This window comes from Callorhinus ursinus, unplaced genomic scaffold (assembly GCF_003265705.2).
Source record: "Callorhinus ursinus isolate GAN/ISIS: 27379988/994484 unplaced genomic scaffold, GSC_fseal_2.0 scaffold6, whole genome shotgun sequence".
NCBI lineage: Eukaryota > Metazoa > Chordata > Mammalia > Carnivora > Otariidae > Callorhinus > Callorhinus ursinus.
The window spans coordinates 62,207,641-62,224,689 of NW_027397068.1; the positions used below are offsets into that span (position 1 = coordinate 62,207,641).

At 39.6% G+C, this 17,049-nt stretch overlaps 1 protein-coding gene across 1 annotated transcript in view; it reads left to right on the forward strand.

Moving 5' to 3' along the window:
• Window positions 1-16,599, forward strand: part of SAMD5 (sterile alpha motif domain containing 5) — a 60,747-nt gene extending 44,148 nt beyond the window's left edge. The window contains exon 2 of the mRNA XM_025861439.2: window positions 11,811-16,599. Coding sequence (XP_025717224.1) covers window positions 11,811-11,873 — 63 coding nt within the window. The 3' untranslated portion in view covers window positions 11,874-16,599. The remainder of the gene's footprint in view (window positions 1-11,810) is intronic.
• Window positions 16,600-17,049: the final 450 nt, after the last annotated feature.

Consider the following 17,049-nt stretch of genomic DNA (forward strand, 5'->3'; position numbering starts at 1 on the left):
TGGGAAATTTTTGATGACTGCTTCAATTTCTTTAGTGGCTATAGGTCTGTTCAGGTTTTCTATTTCTTCCTGGTTCAGTTTTGGTAGTTGATACATCTCTAGGAATGCACCCATTTCTTTCAGGTTATCTAATTTGCTGGCATTTGTTGCTCATAATATGTTCTTATAATTGTTTGTATTTCTTTGCTGTTGGTTCCTCTTTCATTTATGATTTTTTTTTATTTGGGTCATTTCTCTTTTCTTTATGATAAGTCTGGCCAGGGGTTTATCAATCTTGTTAATTCTTTCAAAGAACCAGCTCCTAGTTTCATTGATCTACTGTTCTTTTGGTTTCTATTTCATTGATTTCTGCTCTGATCTTTATTATTTCTCTTCTTCTGGTTTTAGGCTTTATTTGCTCTTCTTTCTCCAGCTCCTTTAGGTGTAGGGTTAGGTTGTGTATTTGAGACCTTTCTTGTTTCTTGAAAAAGGCTTGTATTGCTATATACTTTCCTCTTAGGACTGCCTTTGCTGCATCCCAAAGATTTTGAACAGTTGTGTTTTCATTCTCATTGGTTTCCATGAATTTTTTAAAATCTTCTTTAATGTCCTGGTTGACCCATTTATTCTTTAGTAGGATGCTCGTTAGCCCCCATCGATTTGAGTTCTTTCCAACTTTCCTCTTGTGACTGAGTTCTAGTTTCAAAGCATTGTGGTCTGAAAATATGCAGGGAATAATCCCAATCTTTTGGTACCAGTTGAGACCTGATTTGTGACCTAGGATGTGATCTATTCTGGAGAATGTTCCATGGGCACTAGAGAAGAATGTGTATTCTGTTGCCTTGGGATGGAATGTTCTGAATATATCTGTGAAGTCCATTTGGTCCAGTGTTTCATTTAAAGTCTTTATTTCCTTGTAGATCTTTTGCTTAGATGATCTGTCCATTTCAGTCAGGGAGGTGTTAACGTCCCCCACTATTATTGTATTGTTGTCAATGTGTTTCTTTGTTTTTGTTATTAATTGCCTTATATAAGTGGGTGTTCCCATGTTAGGGGCATAGATATTTACAATTGTTAGATCTTCTTGTTGGATAGACCCTTTAAGTAGGATATAGTGTCCTTCCTCATCTCTTCAACAGTCTTTGGTTTCAAATCTAATTTTTCTGATATAAGGATTGCCAGCCCAGCTTTCTTTTGGTGTCCGTTAGCATGGTAAATCGTTTTCCACCCCCTCACTTTCAATGTGGGGATGTCTTTGGGTCTAAAATGGGTCTCTTGCAGACAGCATATTGATGGGTCTTGTTTTTTTATCCAGTCTGATACCCTGTGTCTTTTGATTGGGGCATTTAGCCCATTTACCTTCAGGGTAACTATTGAAAGGCATGAATTTAGTGCCATTGTATTGCCTGTAAGGTGACTGTTACTGTATATTGTCTGTCTTCCTTTCTGGTCTATGTTACTCTTAGGCTCTCTCTTTGCTTAGAGGACCCCTTTCAATATTTCTGGTAGGGCTGGCTTTGTGTTTGCAAATTCCTTTAGTTTTTGTTTGTCCTGGAAGCTTTTTATCTCTCTTTCTATTTTCAGTGACCGCCTAGCTGGATATAGTATTCTTGGCTGCATATTTTTCTCATTTAGTGCTCTGAAGATATCATGCCAGTCCTTTCTGGCCTGTCAGGTCTCTGTGGATAGGTCTGTTGCCAGTCTAATATTTCTACCATTGTAGGTCACAGATCTCTTCTCCCGAGCTGCTTTCAGGATTTTCTCTTTGTCTCTGAGACTTGTAAGTTTTACTATTAGATGTCAGGGTGTTGGCCTGTTTTTATTGATTTTGAGGGGGGGTTCTCTGTATCTCCTGGATTTTGATGCCTGTTTCCTTCCCCAAATTTGGGAAGTTCTCTGCTATAATTTGCTCCAATATGCCTTCTGCCCCTCTCTCTCTTTCTTCTTCTTCTGGGATCCCAATTCTTCTAATATTGTTTCGTCTTATGGTATCACTTATCTCCCGAATTCTACCCTCGTGATCCAGTAGTTGTTTAGCTCTCTTTTTCTCAGCTTCTTTATAGAAGACCATCATTTGGTCTTCTATATCACTAATTCTCTCTTCTGCCTCATTTATCCTAGCAGTTAGAGCCTCCTTTTTTTATTGCACCTCATTAATAGCCTTTTTGATTTCGACTTGGTTAGATTTTAGCTCTTTTATTTCTCCGGAAAGGGTTTCTCTAGTATCTTCCCTGCTTTTTTCAAGCCCAGCTAGTGTCTTTATAATCGTCATTCTGAACTCTAGTTCCGACATCTTACTAATGTCCGTATTGATTAGGTCCCTGGCAGTTAGTACTGCCTCTTGTTCTTTTTTCTGGGGTGAGTTTTTCTGTCTTGTCATTTTGTCCAGAGGAGAATAGATGAAAGAGAGAACAAAATGCTAACAGGGTAACAACGACCCCAGAAAAATATATACTAAACAAATCAGAAGAGACCCGAAACTGGGGGAAAAGAAAGAATGAAAGAAAAAAGAAAAAAAGGATATGATCAATGTGATCAGGCTGGTGAATAGATCAGTGCCACACATGAGATTTTGGGCATATTTTGGTCTGTTAGAAGAAAGTGCCTCCCAAAATTTTAAAGAAAGAAAAGCTTATATATGTACAAAAATAAGGGTAAATATGATGAAGGGATGGAATATGGCTGTAACGATGAAAATTATAAAAGATTTTATAAAAGGAATTGATAAGAAGTTGGTTGAAAAAAGAAAGAGAAATTAAAAAAAAAAAGAGAGAGAATGTGATCAGGCAGGAGACTAGAACAAAGCCACACCCTAGAGATTTAGGGTATATTTTGGTATGTTAGAAGAAGCTGTATCCCAAAATTTTAAAGAGAGAACAACTTATATATATACCAAAAATAAGGTTAACTACAGTGAAGGGATAGAATATGACTCTTCCAGAAAGTGGTCACTTTTCCGTTCAGAGAGTTGCTGCTACTCTCTTCTTCGATCTCCTGTTGAGTTTGTAGGTGTTCAGAATGGTTTGATCCCTATCCAGCTGAATTCTTGCGACCAGACGAAATTTAGGTCTCCTACTCCTCCACCATCTTGCTCTCCTCCTCCTCAATGGTTTTTTAAATTGCAGATGGATCATAGAACCAAATGTTTTGAGAACTGCTAATATAGAATATTGTAGGGTTTTCCAGCTAAAGAGTTCTGAGCTGTAAGAGGAGTCAAAAGTCTTGTAGGTTAGGAATAGTGATTGTTTCGAAACATATCTTTAAATGTATTGATGAGGGGCACCTGGGTGGCTCAGTCATTTAGCATCTGCCTTTGGCTCAGGTCATAATCCTGGAGTCCTGGGATTGAGCCCCACATCGGGCTCCATGCTTGGCTGGAAGCCTGATTCTTCCTCTCCCGCTCTCTCTGCTTGTGTTCCCTCTCTCTCTCTCTGTCTCTCTCTGTCAAATAAATAAATAAAATCTTTAAAAAAATGTATTGATGAAAATTATTTAAATATCTTCCCCTTTAAATGAAAACCTCGTAGAGATCAAATATGCTTACCTTGCACATTAAATTCTCATTCATCAATAACTGATATCAAAACAGAAAAACATGGGCAATTATATTCAATTTGAACTTACTAGAAATACAAATATCCACATACGTAGTGTGTTGTTAGTAGAGAAGTGTTTGCAAATAGCCACTGAAACCTTCTCTTGTTCTGTAATTTAAAGCAAATCATAAATATTCAGATAAATAATAAGTCTTGGACATTAAGCAAAAGGAAAGCAATCATTTCAAATTCTGATTTTTTTCTATTTTTGATGCTGTAGCAAACAATGGTTAAATCTCATTCTGCTTTTTAATATATATGGAGTCCATGTTTAAACACAGTGTATAGTTTTTAATGTATTTTTTATAAGTCCTATTTTTCTTACATAGTTAATTTACTTTGCATCATTTATTTAATATGAAGAAGTAAAATTTTCCTTGTATGTTATGAATGACATTAAATATAACATTTAAGTAAGCATTCTGCACAGCGTTTAATATTCTGAATAAAAATACCTTTTGCCTGGAGTCACATTTGCATGTAATGCCAAAAACAATGAAGTGATTAAGAATATTCCTGAGAAGATTTGAGAAATTATGTATTTCTGCGAAAGGGTTCTCTATTAGTTTCTGAGAGCTGCTATGAAGTGCCAGAAACAGAGTGGCTTAAATCAACAGAAATTTATTCTCTCATTGTTCTGGAGTCCAGAAGAATGACATCAAGGTCTTAGTGGGGCCATGTTCCCTGCAAAGCCTCTAGGAGAGAATCCGTCTTCACCCCTTCCGGCTTCAGGTGGCTCCTGGAGTGACTTGGTTTATGGCTGCAGAACTCTGTTCTCTCCCTCTGTCTTCACATGAGCTTCTCCTCTGATGTCGCTCTGTGTACTGTCCTCATCTTAAAAGGACACAGTGACTGGGTGTAGGGTCCACCCTAAATCCAGGATGATTTTATGTTATGAGCCTGAACTTTCTGCAGAGGCCATATTTCTCAGTTCACGTTCTGAGTGATCTGAACTTTGGGGAACACTATTCATTTATTACACATTCCTAATCAAAAGTGATGGGGAGTTCAGACATACTTTGATAAGGGTAGGCTTTGCTGTTGGACAGACCCCATCTGCCACCGATGATCCCTTTGACCCTGCCAGGTTATCTATACTTTAAAGCCTCAGATTCCTCATCTGTAAAACTGGGTCCATGTTAGGCATCACATTGGCTTATGGTGAGAAGTAATGGAGATCATGCCTAATGTTCTCAGCACAGTGCCTGGCACAGAGGAAGGTCACTTAAAAAATATTAGTAGTTGCTCACTGTTGCCAGGACAGGAAGGTAATAATAATAATCATAGTATTTACTATAAACCTACTGTTAAAGGCAACTGTATTGGTGATAACTGTAATAAAAGGTTAGCAGATTACAGCTAATGGTGTCTTCGGAGACCATCAGTACATAATCATGGATGGTTTTACTGTGACATGGTAGATGAGACAGAGAGACAGAGAGATGAAAACCCTTAAATGAGCAGCTCGTGAGTTTGGTTAGAGACAGACATTACTGTAGACTGGATGTGTTCTCCAAAATTCCTGTGTTGAAACCTAATACCCACTATGATGGCATTTGGAGGTGGGGTCCTTTGGGAGGTGGTTGGGTGATGAGGGTAAAGCACCTATGATGGGACGGGTGCCTTTATAAAAGGTCCCCCATAAAGCTCCCTCACCTCTTCTGCCATGTGAGGCCGTGGTAAGAAGATGGTGTCTGTGAACCAAGAAGAGGGCCTTCACCAGACACTGAATCTGTGGGCGCCTTGCTCTTCTACTTTCTAGCCCCCAGAAGTGTGAGAAATTTCTTCTGTTCATGAACTACCCAGTCTCTGGTATTCTGTTCTATCGGCCCACTCGGACTGAAAGAGTCATCAACAGGACTTTCATCAAGAGACCCACCAAAGGGGCACCTGGGTGACTCAGTCAGCTAAGCGTCTGCTTTCAGCTCAGGTCATGATCCCGGGCTCCTGGGATCCAGCCCCGCATCAGGCTCCCTGCTCAGCCGGGAGCCTGCTTCTCCTTTTCCCTCTGCCTGCTGCTCCCCCTGCTTGTGCTCTCCCTCCCTTTCTCTCTCTCTGCCAAAGAAATAAAAATAAATAAATAAAGTCTTCAAAAGGAAAGACCCACCAAATGTGTTTGGAAGAGTTGCACTGGAGGACAGAATGCTGATACTCCGCACATTCTAGCATTTATCCTTATTTCTGTTCTGGATTTGTATCACTCATTTCTAGGCCTGTGTCTTGATCACTATTTGGGGTGATATTTGGAGACTTTGAAGCATAAACAGAAAAATTCTAAAAGCCTGTTTTGCTCTAATTCCATATATAGTCCAATCCCGCTGAGCCTGCCCTCCTGCAGCTCTCATGCTGACCTCATGTCACAGTCCCCCCTGGTGGCTGTCTCCGACTTCTCCCCTCTCCTTACAGCCCTACCCTTGCCCCCTCAACCCCTTGCTCCTCAGATAGCCTTGCCTTGGTCCTTCCTGAGAACTAGTAGTCCATCTGCACGTGAGCGCCTTCCCTTGCTGTCCTTCCCATCAGAATGTACTGGCATCTTTGCCCATCTGTTCTTTCCCTCTATTTCTGATGAGGAGTGACCCCTCTCCCCTCTAATCCCTCCCCTGGGTATCTACTCTTATCCCAAGTAATAATTTTGATCCATAATATCCTTTTGTTTTGGGGCATTTGGTCTCTCTCCACGGAATCCTTCTACTCAGTCTGTAAATATGCCTAAGCTCCTTCTTTGTTCTTAAAAACAGTCCCCCTCTAGCTACCATTTCTCCTTCTTTAGCTGTACTCGTCAACCTCTTCAAAGTGCAGTGACCTAACCCTAGCTGCATGTTGTGATAGCTGTTAATGATTATAAAATTATTGAAAGAATAATACAGAACTCCCAATAGTTAAATCTTGATAATTTCTTCCTGGTAGAGATAAGATGTGGCTCTAACTCTAAGCAGTGGGGAGGTCTAGAGCCTCTGAACCTGGTCTCCAGGGGCTTGCTACCACCCTGCAGACCACAACCCTGTGGGTTGTTCTCAGTGTGTGGGAATTTAGCATATTCAGAACATTCAGTGATGAGTCTCACAAAGTGCTTTTAAGAAATTGGGAGTTTACATAGCTGTTCTCTTGGAAAATTTATAAAATCGGTAATGCCCTGAGGCTAGGATAAACAAAGACACTTTTGTGTTTTAACCTCTGAGTTTGTTCCTGAGAGTTTGCTGACTAATAGGCAGGTAAGAAAATTTCAAGCCTCTCTGGCATACTTTCCATTTGCTGAAAACCTGCAGATAAGTCCTGAGTGAAGTTTAGAACCCACGTGGGTCAGTGGAGGGAGTGAGAAGCATGCTTGTGCAGTTTATTGTATCCCACTGAATTTTTTCCAGGGGCTAGATGGTAAATCGGTTCTTCACAAGGACACACCACAGATGAAGACAAATAGGAAAACTGTACAGAAGAGTTTATATAGCATTTGGGTGTTTGTGTTTAAAGTCAAAAAAAGAAAGTATATGTAGATCATTCTGGAGTAGGTCAAACATTTTTTTTGTCTTGGACAAAAGTCTCTGGGAAATCTGCCCTGTAAGACTCCTCTAGCAGAAAAAGGACATGGATGCCAGCTAATTTTATAACATCAGAGTGCATCCTCTGGCTTATTGGGGTCTGGGAGGCAACCTTGGCCTTACTTAAGGGACCCTCAGAAGCCTTTTGAGGAACTGAAAGGTGACCGTTAAAGATACATACTGGTAGAGTGGATATATATTGAAAAGTTTTTCTCTGTTGGATAGGCAAAGGAAAATATACTCCCAGCTGACTTGCTAGACTGATATTTTCCAATAGGAACTTATTTTACTGAGAAATTATACATAAAAATTATACTGTGGATGATTCAATCAATCAGCAGTAGTAGTGTATGTGACTATGTGTGTGTGTGTGTGTGTGCATGCGTGTGTGTGTGTGTGTGTGTGTGTGTGTGTGTATTCCCACTGGAGATACAAAGAAGTATGAAATGTGGTTTCTGCCCTTGGAGAAGTTTACAGTTAAAATGAGGCTGAATTTAAGCGCCCTCTCTCTAAAGAAATTCTAACCTCTCTCTAAAGGAAATTCTAACTATTCCATAATGAGAGACAATGTGATGTGGCTGAATGTTGGTAAGCTTAGCTTGAGAAAGTCATGACCTAAAAAATCCTTTTTATCTTGTCACCGGACCACCCATAGATTCAGCTTTGTGCCCCTTGTGTCATCCAGAAGGAGAGAAAGTAGTATTTGTACCATGAATCTTAACTTTTCCCTATGAGACAGTTGTCCCCAACCCCCCCATTGTAAGGAATTATGTGGGCTATTAACGTACACTCAGTAGTTGTGTGTGTTTATCCCAGCAACCAAATGTAGAGATTTTCTGTCTCTTGATTCTACATCTGCAATGGAGCTATGTCCTTTAGAATAATAACACAACAGAGAAATACTTTTTATATGGGGTAGCTTCCATATAACTCTGATTGTCTTTAATTGGGGGGGGAATCACAAGCTAAAAAGAATAACAGACTTGAAATCAGTTAAAACTCAGAATAATCAACTGAGAAAAAAAAATGTAATCTCAGAAATCTTCATTGTTAACCACAGGACAAGAGTCTCTTTATTCATTCAATAACTTTTGCTGCCCCTCTCTGTTTCTCAGATTGGAACTCTAACATAGACGAGAATTGCCAAATATCTGTGAAATGAAAGACTTTCCACCTACCCTTCCCATTCCCCATAATAGCCTAAAACAAATAAAACTGAGAAAGTCACAGTTCAGTTCGAGAATTAGGTTTATGTGGCTCTAATGTAAGAACTCTGATTGAGACTGGTCTTGATCAAAGGCAGGAAGGGGGAGAATTAGGCCAACTAAGACACCTTTTTTTTGGTTTGTTTTAGCAGTGTTTCCCTAGAAATAGGGAGATATGATTTGGCACATTACAAACAAACGACTGGCCTTCATTTTTCACATAATAATAGCAAAACCGCAGGAGCATTAATAGAACCAAAAACATAACCTGCTATTTATTGTACCCGAGGTTGGCTTTCATGATTTTCGAGAAAGGACCAGAGTTGAGACAATGCCATGAATGATTTTTTTGTCAGCCTAGCCCTGTATCTAAAGAAGCCGATAGATACATATAAGCAGATTATTCTTTTTCTTGGTGGAGTGAAGAAAGAGCTTCTCTCTTGGTAGGCATATGCCAGACAATTTAGGGGGGAAGGGAAATATGAAAAAAGCATGGTGGAGGGGAGAGCAGCTCTGTGAAATGAGGCCAGACTGGCGATGCCTGTGTACTGTCCTCATCTTAAAAGGATACAGTGACTGGATGTATTACAGCCGCTTTCTCCTTAAAGCTGACCAGAACTTTACAAATCTGTTCATTTCTATTTGACACGAGGAGTGGGATCTCTCAGGAGCAGGAGCAGGGATGTCACGATGCCTGTCGTCTGCCAGAGCAGGAAGCCGCATTTGTAATGGGGAGCTCAGCGATGTTTCCTTGCGAGCATGAAGCCACCCGTGCTGGGCTAATCCCCGCTCCCCGCGACGGCCGTCGCATCGGGAAACTCTCCGTGACTCAGCGGCAGCAATCCCGTTTGTCTGCCTCCTACCTTCTCCCCCAAAGAACGGAAAATAGCAGAACTGCAAGGCTGGGCTTGTTTAATGAATGTGATTTGTTTTTGTTGAACTGAAGGCACAGGAGGTTTCGGAAGTTGTCATCTTGATGCTAGATTTGTGAATGATTCCGTGCTCCACATCTTTGGAGGCTTTTAATACGGAGGGTGAGCTTGCAGGTGATAACCTGTTCAAAGGCATTTTCTTTACTTTCAGAAGTTCCTTGAATAAAAATGACCTTTAAAGGTAGCTGAGGCCATCTCTGTGACTTGCAGAGCTGTATCTAGCATAGGCAGGCATCTGAGAATCTTCCGTTCTGATAAGATTGTCCTCATGATGCGGCCTCCTCCTTCCCTCTGTGACTCTTCCTTGAGCCTGGCTGTGGTCCTCCTGCCATCTCAGAAACCTGTAACGCTGTAACCTGAGGCACTTTCTGCTTTTTCAGTTTGAAATGCATTCTCTTGCACTATATAGTCCGTATAGTTTTTGGTGGAATGCCTTTTCGTTCATTCACCTGTTTCAGCATTAGAAACCAACTGTCTTGGGGCGCTTGGGTGGCTCAGTGGGTGAAACCTCCGACTCTTGATTTTGGCTCAGGTCATGATCTCAGGGTCATGGGATCGAGTCCTGCATCAGGCTCTGCACTCAGTGTGGAGTCTCTCTCTCTCTCCCTCTTCCTCTGCCCCTCCCCCTGCTCGTATGCCCTTTCTGTTTCTCTCAAATAAATAAATAAATAAATAAATAAATAAATAAATAAATCGTAAAAAAACAGTCTTGCCTTCTTTATATTAGCGTGACTTCCCTCCTCTACAAACTTCCCCGCCAAAAAAAGTTAATTTGTCAAAACAGATTGAACATTACTTTTCCACAGTTTGTAACAGAAGGCAATTTTAATAGAGGCATTGGCTTAGATATGAGTTTACTTGAGGGACTATTTGCATTTAGTAATTAGTGGTACGATATTATTATTTAGTAATATAGAAAAAAAAAGGCCCAGAGAGAGCTTGATTCCCTGGAGAAACAAACTTCCTGAACAAGGATAGTAACACTTTTTCTCCATTTAGATGTAATTGTTGGATGATATTACCCAAACTAATTAATAATGACACATTAGTTAACATATTGCCATCAGCAGGTGGCTATTTGAGCAGGGATGAAAATGGCATGTGCTAAAACAAATTGTTGTACCCTAGAGAAATGTGCAGAATTATTTTTTAAAACAGTCTTTTAATGACGTGTGCAACATGATTTTTTTTTTTTTTTTTTTACTTAATACAGCTTTGAGAGATGAAACTGGGGGTAAGGCTGGAGAGATAGAGACTGAGAAAAACAAAATGAAAGAAAACAAAATTGATTCAACCTTTACCAAAAGCTTTTCGAATTGATAAACCAAACAAAACAAGTCAACAGTTGAATCCAAGGGGCACAGTCGGTCTGTCAGATCAGAAATCACACAGAAGACTCGGGGACCCTCCTTCTTCCTTTGCTTCTCTCTTTCTTCCTCCCCTCTGTCTGTTGTAGATCTGTCAGGGGATTTGGGGCAGACGGCAACGTATGGGCAGGAAACTGTAATCTGTGACTGGCTTTCAGTTTCAGAGGCATCACTGTGACAACAAAGGGGTTAAAACTGTCAACACCTATCAGAGCTCGGCGATAATTAGTGTAATAGCAGTCCCAGAACATTGGCACAGATGACCACACCACAATAGATGAATTCTACCAGGGTCCTGCTTCGTAGAGAATCCTTCGTCTCTTCCAGCTCAGGCACAGCTATGTTTTTTAAATGCCTATGTGAAGAAAGTTATTGTTTGTGCATACAGATGATTCTGGTTAAAGATGATTGTGAATCTTTTTTATTTCAGAAAGTGCTTTTTGAATTAGCACTTGCAGATACAAGTTGTATAGATCTGTACCCTCTGAGCACCAGATGGGTGGCCTGTAGAATGTCTCCAAGTGTGTCAACTATTACTCTGTTACAAAGGATGCTCAAGTATGGTAGGGAGTGGTGTGATTTAGGGAGACAAACTGTTGCAAGATATACTTTCATTAATTTTTTTTTTTACTTGTTCTTACAAGAAACATAAAAGGAAAAACAGAACGTTTTTAAACAAGACAGCCTGGAGAAGAATAAAATACATTTTTCATTTAGTAGCTTCAAGGAAAAAAATGGATAAATAAATAGCAGAGACTTAAAGGTATTTTTTCAGGGATGCCTGGGTGGCTCAGTCGGTTAAGTGTCTGCCTTCGGCTCAGGTCGTGATCTCAGGGTCCTGGGATCGAGCCCCACATCAGGCTCCTTCCTCAGCGGGGAGCCTGCTTCTCCCTCTGCCTGCCGTTCCCCCTGCTTGTTCTCTCTCTCTCTCTCTCTCTCTGACAAATAAATAAAATCCTTTAAAAAGATATTTTTTTCAGAAGTCCATGTGGTAACCAGAAAAGGACAATTGTGACTTAAATATAGGAGCAGCAGTTGGTAGAGCATGTGACTCTTGATCTCGGGGTCGTGAATTCGAGCCCCACATTAGGAGTCGAGTTTACTTAAAAAAAAATAGGAGCAGGAATCCATGATGGACTAGGGGAAGAATGGGTAAAGGAGAACCTCAATAACCCCGATATGTTCAAATCCACAGGTCCCAATGGCTGGCATCCTAGAGTACTTAATGAATTGGCCGAAGTCATCACAGAACCGCTAGATATCATTTTTGAGAACTCGTGGAGGACTCATGAGGTGCCTGAAGACTGGAAATGGGCATATTTAGAACCTTCTTTCACAAAGGGAAATGGATGATGACCCTGGAAATACTCATCAGCTTAACTTTTTTCTTGGAAAAATTCTGGAATAATCAACTTAGTACACTGGGTAACTAACTTATAATAGCTAGAAACGAGGCAGTGAAACATCATACATAAAGAAATACTGAGTCTGGTTTTGAGATCAGGTCTCGTGCCTATTTTGGGGATCCTCCCCTCCATTCTCTGAATTCTTGATGAAAATAAATGAGGTTGGCCGAGGCATTTGGGTGATAACTAATTTTAAGTGTAATACAAGACAAAAAGCAGGTTTATGGCATTAGCTCATCATTGCATCCTTTCCATATGAGCCTTTAACTTGAGAATTAGGAGCTTTAATTTAATATTTTAGCATACATCTTTTTTTTTTCCACTTCATATGGGACCATGTTTTTATGGGCTGAAATATTTTATATAATTCTCCATAGAATAGTTTGGTGATGGAATTCCCTTATTTTAAGGTGCTTTTCATAGTTACTTCGTATATAGGTAGGATCATCAAGCTGAATAATCTGAGGAACATCAGCAAGGGGAGAGAGATTTTTCTAACTTCTCATGTTTAATTTAACCTGGCTGAAGTGTAGTATTAGCACCAGGAAGGGTGTCTTGCTCTCACTGACAACTGAGCAAGATCTGCTATGTAACTTGATCTCTAGTTTTCCTCACTCCCTGGGGACTGTCTTGACCAGTGCTGTGCCGGATCCCACCTCTGCCCACCCCAGGATTCTGATGTCAGGCCTGTGGGGGCAGGGAAGTTGGCAGTGGCAGCGACCATTACAAACCTTACATAACCACAGCCCAAAAGGAGAGTAGGATCGAGTGGGGGAAGGAAATCAAGACACATCTGGAGTCTTTCTAATTCTTACTGTTCTTGCCTTTGGCTGCGGGTAGTTTTATTTCCTGCTTAGAAAATACAACCAAGTTGATGGGACCAAACATTTAATTGAAAGGAAATTATCAAAGAAGGTCCAAGTCTGCCACAGGCTTTGGGGGCAGGCAGCTTCTGAGAGCCCATGAGCCGTCAGTCCTGTTACAGAATCTTTCTTGCACTACTTGGAAGTACACAGGATCTGCTAAAGTTTGCCTCAGCATTGTGATGCTCAAGAGTAGGAAACTCTCAGAGGAAAAGCAGTTTACGTGCATTTTCTTCCTGGTGCATGCTGGTCCCTAGGTGAGCAGTTAAGATCTCCAAGGACAATTTTATTACAATACTGCTTTAAAAATCTAAGGTTTACATAGTTTATCTACTTCTAGAGATTAATTTCGATACTGTAAAATCAGTCTCACTCTTAAATGCAAATGCAAGGAAATTAAGCTTGCGAGCATGTATAAATTTTCCTTTAAACTATATGTAGCTTGCAGATAAGTAAGGATTAGACTCCAATCAACCTTTCATCATTTTTTTTTTCAAGTGAACCAGAGTCTTTCAAATTTCCAAGCTAGATTTTTCTTAAGGAGTGGGGGGTCTGGATAGATTACAGATCGAATTTATTGTGATAATAAATGGCTTCCTGTTCAAGACCTCATTTCCAGATGCAGCATCTGAGGCAGATTTATTTCACAGATGTGCATTTCCATGCATTTGTTGAACTGTTATTAGAAAGAACCCAATGTCTGAAAAATCTATTATTTTCACCGTTGGCATTATAATGCAATCTACTGCGACCAAAAAAAAGGGACTCTGTTCATTTCAAGTTTTATTTTCTATTTGTGTAATGTCTAACTTCAATTAGCTTGATGAATTTAAATTTATTGGTGTCTGCTATTGGAATTTGAAAATAATGATATCCTACCTAAATTAAGAGTCACAGTCTAGAACAGTGAGAAAACCAAAGGACTTGAAAGACTTCTTACCTAAAGCCAGAGAGAGAAAGCTTTAAGCAGAGAGGTATTAAAGGAACCCCTTAATTCTTTTTCATTAAATCAAGGTCAGGTAAGAGCTTAGAATATAAGAGAAAGGAAGTAGTCTTACCATGAATTGTATCTGAAGACAGTTACTCTTAGGATGAGTAATTTTTTATAGTATTTTTAAATTTTACCTAACATTCATAATATCCTTAATAGGTAAAGGTAAAGGAAGTAGCTAAGGGACAACTATGTTATCAGAACTAGAGGAGTATCTTGATTTGTATTTCCTAGAACTTCAAGAGACATTAAGTAGAGACTTTTACTTCATAACACTGAGGAATTTGGAGGAGTATAGCAAAATTTTTCTTCAGTTCATCTTTTAACAAAATTTTGGGGGTGAGGAAAGAAAGATTTTCTTTACATAAAATATTTCTTGGTTCAGGCAATGCAAGGGCTCCTTCCCACCAAGGGAACTGAAGCAAATTAGAATAGCTGTACTCAAGCAGTTTCTCAGTCCCGAGAAATTTACAGCATCTTGGTGGTATGAAATCAACGACAAAAACAGTAAGCCTTGAGTTCTGACTTTCTGAGTCCAAATTTTGGAATCATGTCAATTGCCTCTTCAGGTAGTGAATCTGTTTAGAACATAAGCTATAATGTAGCATGGGGAATGGTCTTGAACAGTTGTTGAACTCATCAAAAGCTTTTTATCCCTGCCTATTAAATGGGGAAAATGAATACTTACTATAGTTCTGCATCAAACTACATCAAACAGCTGCAGAGTTCTTGGCCTGGTGCTTGACACATAGTGGGTGCTGAGCACCTTCCTCCCTTCCCTTCTTTACCATGACCTTCTTTCTTTCCTCCTACGTGAAAGAGATTACCTTAAAACTGACTAGAAAACTCAAGCATAAATTGATGTGTCCTTATTGCTGCCTTAAACCCACTAAATAAAGCCCCTTTGCTTTCTTTTAGAAAGGATAGAAAGGTTACAGTGGCCACTTTCAGCAGGAGTTCTCTAAATGTTTATTGATTGAATGAAAGGAATGTGATTTTTAAAAACAGTGAGCAAATGTGTAAAGCCAGCACTTTTCAAGGCTGGGGAAATAGTCGCATAGATACATATGAAGGTATTTCTTCAACTTTCTTCTTTCTTACAGCTTTAGATTGATAAGTTTGGTGTACAAATTAGTGAGTAGTATATGTGCATTTTCATCGGATTTTATGACTGTGATTTACAAATTAGGAGTGCAAGTCGGCATTCCCGCATAGGTTCTTCTGCGATAAACCCAGCCAAGATACCAAGCAGATGATGGTGGATCAGCAGACTTTTCTATGTGAAGAGAAACCAGATGTACCAGTGACTAGGAAGCACCTGCCAGAAAACTGAGATGAATATATCTGGATTGTTCTCTGTGAAGAGTCGAGCACCGTAAACAGGTTCCTTGCATGGGCATTGAAGAATAACAAAAAGAGAGGTTAAAGAGAATTACATTTTTAGACAAAATATTTGATTCATATAACTTTTTACATGTAATATTAAATTAGGTATCAAAATGTCATGTTCAGGCAGGCAGAAGATTTCTGAATTTCAAGTAAATAAAGGACAAAGAATAGAATAATGTGTCCAGAGACATATACAAGACATGAGCAAGAATCTGACGAAATTGCCAGTTCTCTGTTCAGACCAAGGACCAAGTTCAGGGGATGCTTAGAAGTCAGCTGACAACTTGTGCTTTGAATAAAGCTATAATAGATGCTGTATTAAACAAAGTAAGTTGTGCAGAGCAAAGCAAATCAGCTAGGTTTTCTCTTTTAGAATCTTCTAATTTTACTCTTAGCAGTCTCTGTGGTCATCGGTTAGATATTCCTACGTCATATGTTTTACACTATTAGATTCTTTGGAAAATACTCTTTAGCTCCATATTATTAATCTCTAAGAATATAAAATCAAATTTCTACTCCATGATCACTGTTTTAGATATGTACGTGAAAGGCAAACAAACCAAAACGAAACAAAAAACCCACAGTAGTTCAGAAAAATGAATAACATAACTTTTTTTCTTTTTGCTTACCAACATGGAAATTTTCCTTTAAGTTGTTTAAATGCCTGGCAATGACATTTTGTTTTTTTATTGTTGCTGTTAAAAGATAACTTTTAGAGGAAAATGGGAGGTTAAATTCCACATTAAGAGCTGCTGCGTGGTATTTTTTTGACAATTTGGCCAACATTTCTTCCATTGGAACAAAAGAAAGTCAACTTTTCAACATTAAGATGAGAAATGTCTTTTATAGAAGCATTCTGTATCATGCCCTTTGTCTGATGAATTTTCCTTTATTACTCCAAAAATAAAATGCTGAATGGAATATCTTGAGGGCAAAGTGGTATAGTAATTGGGGCAAATGGTAGAAATTCTATTGCAGTTGTTGCCCTGTTCTCTAAGCTTGAGACTATTCTGAGATACTCTTTGGGTTCCTAAAGCCATCATTAATGGAAAAGTTCTGCCTTACAGAGATGTGTGCATAGGTCCAAATAATTAACATGTGTACATCTAAGTAGCCGAGCACAGATTGATTCTAAATAAAAGCTGCAGTTTGGTTTTTTGTAAATATAATTGCAACTGACACCTTTTCCCCCTTTCATTAGTTGTTTTTAAAAGGGACTATATGAGAAGGCTCTATTAAACGCTTACTTGGAACAGCATTAGGAACCATGGATCATACGCCCATGCAGTGCTGTGATTTACAAACATATGTCCGCTCTTCAATAAATGTTATGGCTTTCACAGCAGTTCCGCCTTGGCCTCTTTTGTGATCGTTTTCCATTCCGATGAATGGCATAGAGTATGTGTGTTGTTTAAATGGATGGTGTATAAATGTTTACAGTAATGGAGCATTATGGTTAACATGGGAAATCAGAGTTCCAACTTGAAAGAAAGGAGAAGGCAAGGCTCCCCATACTCCATGCAAAATGCAAATAAATCATTACGATGTGTGTTTGGATGCTTTCGTGTGATTGTTACATGTGTATATGTTGTGGCTTTCTCCTCCCCAGCCCATCCCACTTCTGACTAAAAAGTCCTCCCGAGGGTGATAGGCTGCAATTTTGTACCAGTAGTTTCTGCTCGCCGGGGGGGGGGGGGGGGTAGGGTAGTGAGATATATTAGGTGATAGGCGGGGTCACACGTGGAGTTTCTGCCGTGGCTCCTGCAGCCTTGAATAGCCATCACC